This window comes from Puma concolor, chromosome B3, assembly GCF_028749965.1.
Source record: "Puma concolor isolate L17-30 chromosome B3, mPumCon1.1.hap2, whole genome shotgun sequence".
In the NCBI taxonomy this organism is placed as follows: domain Eukaryota; kingdom Metazoa; phylum Chordata; class Mammalia; order Carnivora; family Felidae; genus Puma; species Puma concolor.
Genome location: NC_141672.1, coordinates 28,369,158 through 28,379,567, shown reverse-complemented (window position 1 = coordinate 28,379,567; position 10,410 = coordinate 28,369,158). Strand labels below are relative to the sequence as shown.

At 42.8% G+C, this 10,410-nt stretch overlaps 2 protein-coding genes across 6 annotated transcripts in view; one reads left to right on the top strand and one right to left on the bottom strand.

The window, feature by feature from the left end:
- The window catches only part of ZC2HC1C (zinc finger C2HC-type containing 1C), a 48,909-nt gene that overhangs the window by 4,341 nt on the left and 34,158 nt on the right, over positions 1 to 10,410 (top strand). For 3 of the 5 annotated variants that reach the window (XM_025919904.2, XM_086709245.1, XM_086709244.1), the window contains one exon: positions 2,777 to 3,343. In XM_025919904.2, coding sequence (XP_025775689.1) covers positions 2,777 to 3,040 — 264 coding nt within the window. In that variant the 3' untranslated portion in view covers positions 3,041 to 3,343. Of the gene's footprint in view, positions 1 to 2,776; positions 3,344 to 10,410 lie in introns of those variants that run through there. The other 2 variants (XM_086709246.1, XM_086709248.1) reach the window with 2 other exon arrangements.
- NEK9 (NIMA related kinase 9) overlaps positions 6,554 to 10,410 on the bottom strand; it is a 39,699-nt gene continuing 35,842 nt past the window's right edge. Inside the window, exon 22 of the mRNA XM_025918889.2 lies at positions 6,554 to 9,605. Within this exon, the coding sequence (XP_025774674.1) occupies positions 9,483 to 9,605 (123 nt within the window). The 3' untranslated portion in view covers positions 6,554 to 9,482. The remainder of the gene's footprint in view (positions 9,606 to 10,410) is intronic.

Genomic DNA, 10,410 nt, shown 5'->3' with positions numbered 1-10,410 from the left:
TAATGATGTCAGATCACCAAGCGGCTACTTGCCTTCTTTCTTCTGAAGAATTAATTTTACACTAATCTAAATCATACTTGAATACATTTTAAAAATCATGTACTGAGTGATGTATAAGGTAGATAAGCAGGATCCTGCTTCACCCCTCCATCCTAACCTGGCCCCCAGCAGCAGCCTCCAGTTCTGAAAGATGACTTCTTCGATATGTATTTCCATATTTCTCAATATGCTTATTTTCTTGATTAACCCATTTTACACATCATCTGTTGACTTCCTCTTATGAGTGCTGTGGGTAAAGCTTTTTCTCACATCTCCTCTCTTTTTACTTTTCTCTTTCCCTTCTCCTTCCATTGTAGTGGAATCACAATTTTGCATTAAACCAGTAATCAGCTTTTCCATTATAATAACCACATAAATGTTGTTCACTCAACAGTGAACAAATTCTGCCTCTGCCCACATGAACCTGGAATTAGTAGTTGACTCATGTTTTCATTTGCTTGGTTTCTTGCATACCGGTCTCTAGTTTTTTCCCCTAAATGATCCATCTGATGTCAGACACCTGTTAATGTTTTTGTAAATATTCAAACACCTCTTATAATCCATCAACTTGATTTTTTTTTTTTTTTTTAATTTTGGAAACCTCCCTCCCACCACTCTTTTTCCTCCTGTACCAGTCTGGACTGGTTATTTTCTAGATCTGGTGCAGACCTATTGTTTTAGGATTTCTATTTGTTCCTCTTATGTGTTGGGTCCCATTTCCAGCTTCTTATGTCTTCCTTCTCTTGCCTTACTTTTTGCGTTGCTGAAGCTTTCAAGAAATGTGCTTGGGAGGCATGTTTTTTTGTCTCGGAATGAATGAAAATATCTATATAATAGCATTATATTTGATGGATGACTTGGCCAGGTATAGAATTCTAGGTAGAAAATGAATTTCTATTTGAACTTCTAAGGCATTTTTTTCCACTAGCTTTTAGCCTCCAATGTTACTTTTGAGAAATCTGATGCTGTTTTGCTTCCACTGCCCAATATGAAACCTCTTTTGGTGTTTCTCTTTTTCCAAAAGCTTACAGGATTCTCTATTCTGAAATTCTGAAATTTTACAATGATTGTGTTGGATACTTGGTAGGCCATTTCAATTTCATGAGCAGTCACCTTAATTCTAGGAATGTTTATTATTTCTTTAATAATTTCCTCCTTGTGCTTTTTCTGTTCTTTTTGAAACTCCTATTGGTCAGGTGTTGGATTTCTTGGATTGGCTTTTTAATTTTGTAATCTTACCTACTTTCTATCTTGATCTTTTTTCTCATTTGGAGTAATTTTCATGACAGTATTTTACATTTCTGTTTTTATTTTTAGCTATCACAGTTTTTAATTTTTTAAAATTTACATCCAAATTAGTTAGCATATAGTGAAACAATGATTTCTGGAGTAGATTCCTTAATGCCCCTTACCCATTTAGCTCCCCCCCCCCACAACCCCTCCAGTAACCCTCAGTTTATTCTCCATATTTATGAGTCTCTTCTGTTTTGTCTCCCTCCCTGTTTTTAGATTATTTTTGTTTCCCTTCCCTTATGTTCATCTGTTTTGTCTCTTAAAGTCCTCATATGAGTGAAGTCATATGATTTTTGTCTTTATCTGACTAATTTCACTTAGCATAATACCCTCCAGTTCCATCCACGTAGTTGCAAATGGCAAGATTTCATTCTTTTTGATTGCCAAGTGATACTCCATTGTATATATATATATCACATCTTCTTTATCCATTCATCCATCGATGGACATTTGGGCTCTTTCCATACTTTGACTATTGTTCATAGTGCCGCTATAAACATGGGGGTGCATGTGTCCCTTCGAAACAGCACACCTGTATCCCCTGGATAAATGCCTAGCAGTGCAATTGCTGGGTCGTAGGGTAGTTCTGTTTTTAGTTTTTTGAGGAACCTCCATACTGTTTTCCAGAGTGGCTGCACCAGCTTGCATTCCCATATCATAGTTTTAATTTATAATAGTTCCTTCTGGTTCTCTGGTTGTAAGTTTTCTTTTACCTGCTTTGTTGCTGTTTCCTGAGGGAGGAGGAACGAGTTCATGTACTTGTTTTTGTTTCTCTCCTGTTAGAGCTTTACTCAAATATCTGGTGATCCTAGGCTGTCCATTCATATTTAAGTGAGGCTTGTTCATATTAGGGTTATCAAATAGTGAACCTTTGCATTGGGGTCACTCAGGGTCAGCATCTAATGGCTTTTCTCTCAACTGCTTGGTGCATCCAGAGAACTCTTGTCTCCTACAAGGGTGCCAATGTGTTTGATATCCTGGGAGCAGAGTGGGGGAAACAGACCGACAGTTCCATAATTTGTCGTGTATACTTGCACTTAATCCCAATTCTCAGTCTCAATATTAACCCTGTTCGCTACTGTGCCTGGACTTCCTGAGTCCGAAACCTGTCTGGTTCAGTTTCTCCAGAGAATAAAGCCCTGTTCTCCTGTGAGGGTGCTGGAAGTGATGGAAACTTGGTTGTGCAAGATGGCAGAGGGGCCCCGGGACCCAGTTTATTCTTGCCATGCACATTCTTGTGAGCACCGAGCCTCCCAGTACTCTCCTCCTTGGCAGGCCCTTAGCTTAAGTGCCTCCCCTCTGGCAAGTCAGCTCTGCTGCCCTTTCCTGTTCTCTTTGACCTTATGGGTGGACACCCTTTACATTTCCTTGCTGTCTTTCTGATGACGACTCAGGAGACGAGGTAAACTCCAAGTTGAATGATCAGCCTTCCTCCTACTTACAGGCTGAACCTCCTCGGAAGAGCAACTGGAGACAGAAGCATGAGTCTTTCATCTGTACCCTCCGTCAGGCTCGAGAAGTCCAGCAGGTAATTGCCAAAGGTGGAAACCCCTCAGACTTGCCTCCTATCCTGCCTGCAGAAAATCCAGATTATATTCAGTGTCCTCACTGTAGTCGCCACTTTGCCCCCAAGGTGGCTGAGCGGCACATTCCCAAGTGTAAGACCATCAAGAACCGGCCTCCACCTCCAAGGAAGCATCCCAGTTGAGCGGACAACAGTGAAAGCCTCCTTGATAATTCAGAAGGCTCTGCTTCTCTTCAGCAGTAAATGGGAGTAGAATAATTTGATGGAAAACAGAACTAAAAGTTTTATACCTCCCCCATCTGCCTGCAGAGCTTCAATCAGTGAGGAGAGACCCTTTGCTAAGCAGCAGGAGGCAAAAGGAAGCCTCAGCTTCCCACTAAATTACCAGCTCAGGCTGGAGTGCCTTGTTATTGCCCTAAGAACGGATGGCTGAAGACACTCGAGAGGCGAGCGGGCTACATTAAAGCTCTGTTCTTGCAAGCCCGACTCGTGATGTGTGCTGGTTAAGTGCCTGCATTTGCTCTGCCTTCTTGCCGCTGCCTCTGCATGTATGTCTGTGGTTCCAGTTAACTCTTCTCTTGCAGGAAGTTGGTTCATTACATTGAGTTGGGTCAGAGGATCATGATCACCCAGGTGGTATCTTATGAAAGATAATACGATTTTGCCGTTAAGGCAAATGGAAATTTATCCTTGACCTCCCTGATGCATGGTCCTGCCAAAAGCTAATACAAGTCGGTAAGGTTAGGGTGCCAGTATATCCTAAATCCTCCTGTGGTTACTGTGTACTAAAGGGAAACTCATCTTTATGTGCTTTACAGGGTAAAGGGTGGGGGGGAGCACCCTGTATGTCTCAGTAGTTGTTCTTTTCTAATGGATTTCATGTCAAAAAAAAAAAAAAATGAAGAAACTTCAGTTTCAGCCACTGCTAGCATTCTGCTTTGAAATCAGTTTGCTTGTATGGCTTTTTAAAATGAGAACAAAATCTGGGGCGCCTGGGTGGCGCAGTCGGTTAAGCGTCCGACTTCAGCCAGGTCATGATCTCGCGGTCTGAGTTCGAGCCCCGCGTCAGGCTCTGGGCGGATGGCTCAGAGCCTGGAGCCTGCTTCCGATTCTGTGTCTCTCTCTCTCTCTGCCCCTCCCCCATTCATGCTCTGTCTCTCTCTGTCCCAAAAATAAATAAACGTTGAAAAAAAAAATTTAAAAATAAAATGAGAACAAAATCTACCATCAAAGCAAGCTGAGACATTCCCGTGGCACACGTCCCTCTCCATTACACCACAGTAAACATCTATCTTAGCAAGTAAACAGATGAAAAAGATACCAGATCTTTTTAATTTTCCCTGTGCAGAATTGTGCATAGTGCAAGTAACCTTCATAATTAGACCTTCAATAAATGGGGTTTGGAGATTAAAATTAAATAATAAAAAGAGGAAGTCCTAGATTGGTCAAATGGGAGAAGTGATAAGGTAATGCCTGTCAGGGGTAGTATCAGTTCAGATAGGATGAAGATTGCACGACAGATCTGAAATAACTGATCTGATTATGGTCCTGAGACCATCACTCAAATTGTTAGTTTCAAATATTAGAGGGGTGCCTCAGTGGCACAGTCAGTTGAGCATCCCACTTTGGCTCAGGTCACGATCTCACGGTTTGCGGGTTCAAGACCCACATCGGGCTCTGTGCTGACAGCTCAGAGCCTGGAGCCTGCTTCGGATCCTCTGTCCGCCTCTCCCTCTGCCCCTTCTCCGCTCGTACTTTCTCAAAAATAAATAAACTTAAAAGAAAAGAAAAAGAATGGGGTGCCTGGGTGGCTCAGTCGGTTAAGCGTCCGACTTCAGCTCGGGTCATGATCTCACGGTCCGTGAGTTTGAGCCTCGCATCGGGCTCTGTGCTGACAGCTCAGAGCCTGGAGCCTGCTTTGGATTCTCTGTCTCCCTCTCTCTCTGCCCCTCCCCCCCCACCTCACTCTCTCTCTCTGTCTCTCAAAAATAAATAAACATTAAAAAAAATACTGGAAAAAAAACACCCAACCTGACCTGGGCCAATGTGACTAGGCAGACAATAAAGCCATATTTTACTAAACAATAAATGGCCACTCACTCTTGTTCCATTTCCTCTGCAGCTTCTGCTGATTGGGCTAACAGATCAGATCAATATGAAATATGAACTTAAAATTTTAGCTGTGAAGCTGAAAAAAATTTATATACTTAAAAAACAGTACATATTAAATTGCTTTATGTTCTTCCTAATTGTTGCAAAGAGGGATCACATAATGGAGCTTTAGGTTGGCCACTCGAAGAACCCTCACACACAGTGGATATTTAAACCGATATATACATTCATTCCCAGGCAGGCCTAGTGAGTTACAAATTGTAAGTTTCACACTTGATGGTAAAAGCAATAGATGGCAAGAATGAGCTGTGGCCAAGGCCACAAAGTGGTAGCTTATGGACTGCTTTGTCCTACAGATGTGTTTTATTTGGCTGGTACGGAACTAAAACTGGATTGACATTTAAAAATTGGGATATGGAGGGGCACCTGGGTGACTCAGTCGGTTCTGTGTCCAACTACGACTTAGGTCATGATCTCATGGTTTGTGGGTTCAAGCCCCATGTCGGGCTCTGTGCTGACAACTCAGAGCCTACAGCCAGCTTCAGATTCTGTCTCCCTCTCTCTGCTCCTCCCCTGCTCGTGCTGTCTCTCTCTCTCTCAAAAATAAATGTTAAAAAAAAAAATTAAAAATAAATAAAAATAAAAATTGGGATATGGAGAATCTCTTGAAAAGCTGGAAGTTCTGGAAACACCAGGCCAGCAACCCTGCATAGCACCACTGAATGTCCTTCAGACAGGCTGGCCACTCAGATAACCACAGCCCCTCCTGGCCTGCTTCACTTATTTGCCTTATCTGCCTGGCTCAACAGGCACTTGGGTTTGGGATCCCTGAATGATGTTATTAAGTTCGCAGATCAGGGTCCTCCGGGGGAACAAATGTATGTGTGAGAAGTGCTGTCTTTAGACACAGGAAGCAGTTATTCATTCTTACATTGCTAGAGAAATAAAATAGTCGATACCTTAGTGTTCCCTCCACTCTCAACATGTTTAGGCCTTGCTTATATTAGGAATATCTATTAGTCTTTTAAATTTAGCTTGATCTATCTTTGGGAAGAGGTCAGAACCCTTTTTCTATCTAAGTCCATTCCTGGATAGCAGAGAATAATAGTGGATAAATAAATGCTGCTTGTTAATGTCCATGTGTTATACTACTTTATCTAAGAAACTTCAGTACATGCAAATGTTACAAATTTTAAAGTTCGAAAGGTTAATAAACAATGGGGAGAAAATCTCATGGTGAAACTCACTTCATACAAAAGTATACGCAGACGTGCTGAGAGAGTATTTCCTAACAGCAGCGTATTTAATGCAGCCTCGTACCTTGTGGCCAACATTTGCTTTTGGTCATTAACTTCTCGTTCTTCCCAACTACAAAGGAGGTAGTGCAGATGTGATAAAGTGTTTTTCTCTCTAATGTTCCTGATTCTGTGAGGTTCAGTGATCAGCATGTTTATTTCCATAGTTAATCATTGAAGTAATAAATGATTTTTGGCTTTGTGGCAGGAAGGAACATGTTTTGTAGTCCTGACTACAGCCCAGCCTGCCTTGACACTAATGAATAATACTACTTTGGAGGCCCAGGGATACTCATCTGAAAGAATTTATTTATAATACATCCTCGCTCCAGAGCTGTTCTTTCTCTTATGAATGTTTCCAAATATATGGCAAATCAAATGAAATTTGAGTTTAAGGCTGCTTTTGCTTTAAACTTTAATGACATGCTCAGCCAAGAGAAGTGATAACTTGGCTATGCCAGGGAGACCAAATACAGTTCACCCTCTTTGACGGAAAACAGCTTTATAAACATAGACACACATTATCACTTGAAAAAGTCCACTGTGACTGAGGGGTAAGTATAAGAAATGATCCTTCCTCTTTCAGTGGCTCATTTTTTCCCTTCCTTCTGCATTTTAAGCACTTGAGAAGTTTGGGGAAAAAAGTTGTAGCAGCAGAAACGATTCTATAAGAAAAAGAAACTGGAAAAAAGCAAAAGATTATTTGTGCAAATGTCCCTTGTGTTGTTTCTATTACAAGGTCATTTATTTATTTATATAAAGACTCATGGAATCAAAGATTCATGAAGGCCTAGAATCTGGGTGTTTCATCCCCAGTGACTAAGGTCCGTGCGCAGGCATAGCACTGATTGAGAGTTTAAATGTTTATTTAAAACAGAAATGCCAAACCACTCCACCCTCAACCTTTCAAACATCTGGCTAACAATAAGCTAGTTCTTCAGCAACAATGTCAGAGCAGCGGAGTAACTCAGGTTATATTGTAACTCAAAAGCAATACTACTAGAAAACTGAAAACACCTAGCGCTGCAGAAAGAACGGCAGGACAAACTCGAAGAGAATTAGCTATAAAAAAACCATTCAAAGGCATTTCTGCTGCCTAACCTTTCACTTTTTATCTAATGCATGGCTGCCACCTTTGAACTGGTTTCTACTTGCATAGCTATTTGGTGGGAAAAATCATACGGCTGTCCCAGGCACAATTTGGGAAAGTGCAAATTGTCTCTAAGGCACAGAACTCAGATTCTCAGCCAGATTACCAGCAAACTAGACTTCCCAAGGGAACATGCTAGAGAAAATGACCAGTGTTCCCCTGCTAGAGAATGGCTCCCCTCTGGAACAAGAGCAGGGCTCTCCCCCTCCCTCTGATGCTTACTTTCATCCCTGTCTCAGCAATGTGCCCCTGTTCCTCCGTTCCACAGCAGAAGCAATACTCAGGATTAACACCCAAACTGAGCCTGCCTCTCAGGCCTGCTGAGACGGTGAGTCTGAGGGATACAGGAACGTGAAAGGCCAGTCAGCCCTTAAAAAAATCAAAGGTGCATTTACATGATGAACCAAAACCCATTGTTAGGGTTTACAGCAAACCCCCAAGTCCCCAGAACTTGTAACTTTAATCTGGGGTTGGCCCCTTCCCTTATTTTAAGAAAAGGCTTCAGTGATTACGTTAGTACCATTGTACTAGGCTTCCCAGAATTGAGAAAACAATGGGAACATCAAACCAAAGAAGATCCCATTGAACAGAGTTGCCCATCCCCAGCCATGGGGTCTTCCCCAAGCATGAGCCTTTACGCCACCAGTTTTAGGGAAATAGCAAAATTTCCATTGCACAGGTCCTTCCAAAATATTATAGAGATATCAAACATTCATTTTTGGGGTTTGGGGAAAATGAAACACAAATTAATTTAGCTGTTTCTAGGAAGGCAGGATGTGAGACTCATCAAGGCAGCCCCTATGACCCCAAACGCTAACGGAACATTGCATAAGGCTAGGTGGAAACCCAAAGCTCATATCCTTAAGTAAAACCATCAAAAGCTTTGAGGACACTTTCTCTCTTTGGGAAAGCTGGTTCGTTCCTGTCCATAAGGACATAATGACTATGGGATTAGAACGGAGCTCTCAGCCAAATTCCTTTCACTTGGCGGCTTCTGCCTGTTTTGTTAGGCTTCAGGGACTACCAGGTTTTGGTGCTGGCTTTGGGCCACTCAAGTAGGAAAGATGATACAGATTCACTGATATGGCTTCATAAAACACCAAAAGGGGAAAATACTGACTAGACATACAGAAAGGGAGTGGTTGGGGCTGCTGAAGTCAAGGTTAGAACCCTAAGAGCCACGAAGGCAGAGGCACTCTAGACCTTCTTAAAGATACCAAGTAGAGGCAGCTACAGGAGGCCCTCTCTCCCTCATGGTTTTCTCTTAAGGCTGTTCTATTGCCCCACTGACTCAATTCTCGATGAAGCACCTCACTTTTTAGAGGCATCTTCCAAAGTTAGGAAATCCTACCTGCATCGGTCACAGACTGAAACTCCAGCTGTGTGATGAGGAGGGACCTAGCCTTCTTTCTTGACTCCTCACTGAAGAAATTTCAATCGACCCTCAGAGGAAAAGCAATCTAAGCCCGCTTTTCCTCCTAAAGCATTTAGCTGCGCAAAGTAACTGAACTTTCTGAAAACAAGCCTAGATTGACTCCACCAGACATATTTTCCCAGACTCAGGGCTCCTGAGAGGGTTTTACCACTTCGCCGCTCTCCAGACGACCCTGGATGGGCCCCACCTGGTTCCAGCCCACTCAAGTTTTACACTTTTCCCTCCTCCACCCAGAGGTGCAATGCCTGGTGTTGAATTCCCAAGGCAGCTTCCAAGTAATGGTGAAATGATAAATGGGATATAAGCTGCTACCAGCAAAATTAAGGTGAGCATTGTGTCTCCTCTTCAAAGGTGGGATCACCAGATGAGGTACAGAGCTGCTGTTGCTATGGCAGTCACTGAGGACAAAGCCAGGGCCATGGGGCCCTTCCATTCTCCAAACAAAACCACTCCTAGATCCTATCTAAGAGGCAATGCCACTCTCCAAGTGTACACGGAAAGTGCTTTGGAGCCTCCGCCTTGCACTCCTTGTCTGCAAGTGAACAAAGCCAGGAAAGCGCTCTCTGCATTCAGTAAGTGTGCTGTGAAGTTCTTTGGATCCCAGTTTCCTGGAGGCCATACGGGCTCAGGAGACTAGAGGCTGGGTCGACAGGAGTCTGTTCCCAGGAGGCACCAGGAATCTGAATCTAAGTCAGGCTTTGGATCCATTTCCATCTCTTCCTTTGCTGTCTGAGTTCCTTTGGAATGCATCCCCTCCTGTCCAAACAAAACACAATTCCACATTAACAATACTGCCACCAGTCACCGCAGTCCAGGACTAGGTTTTCAATGTTGACTTCTAAGGATCTGTGGCCACAGTTTTGTGAGAAGCTCGTAATACTACCCTTAGATAATACCTTAATAATGCTACCTTAAATAAAGCCAACACCTTTACACTTGCTGCAGGCAGGGTGACCAACTGTTTGCCCAGGACTGTAGGATTTTCTGGAATGCAGAACTCTAAGTTTTAAAACTGAGACAACCATGAGGTGCCTGGGTAGCTCAGTCGGTTAAAAGTCTGACTTCAGCTCAGGTCATGATCTTGTGGTTTGTGGGTTTGAGCCCCATACCCGGCTTGCTGCTGTCAGCATGGAGCCCGCTTTGGATCCTCTGTCTCCCTGTCTCTGCCCCTCCACCACGCATGCATGCACGTGTATGCCCTCTCTCTTTCAAAAATAAATAAACATTAACAATAAATAAAAGTGAGACAGCCCTAAGCCAAACAATCCTCCTGCCTGCCACGGCTGCCAATCACCCCATGCTTGCCTCGAGTATATTACTTCCCAAAGTCCTTTCATAGACAAGATTTCATTTAATCCTCAAAACAACCATAACAAAGTACATGGTATTATTTGCCCTTTTTAGGTGAGAAACCAAGACTCACAGAAACAAATTTGTCCAGACACACAAAACTGACAAATGGCAAAGCCAAGGGTTGAACCCTATTTCCCAGTCCTGGTTCACTCTCAATAGAACTAATGGCTAAAAGAGCTATGGCTCTTGATAAACAATGCAAACAGCA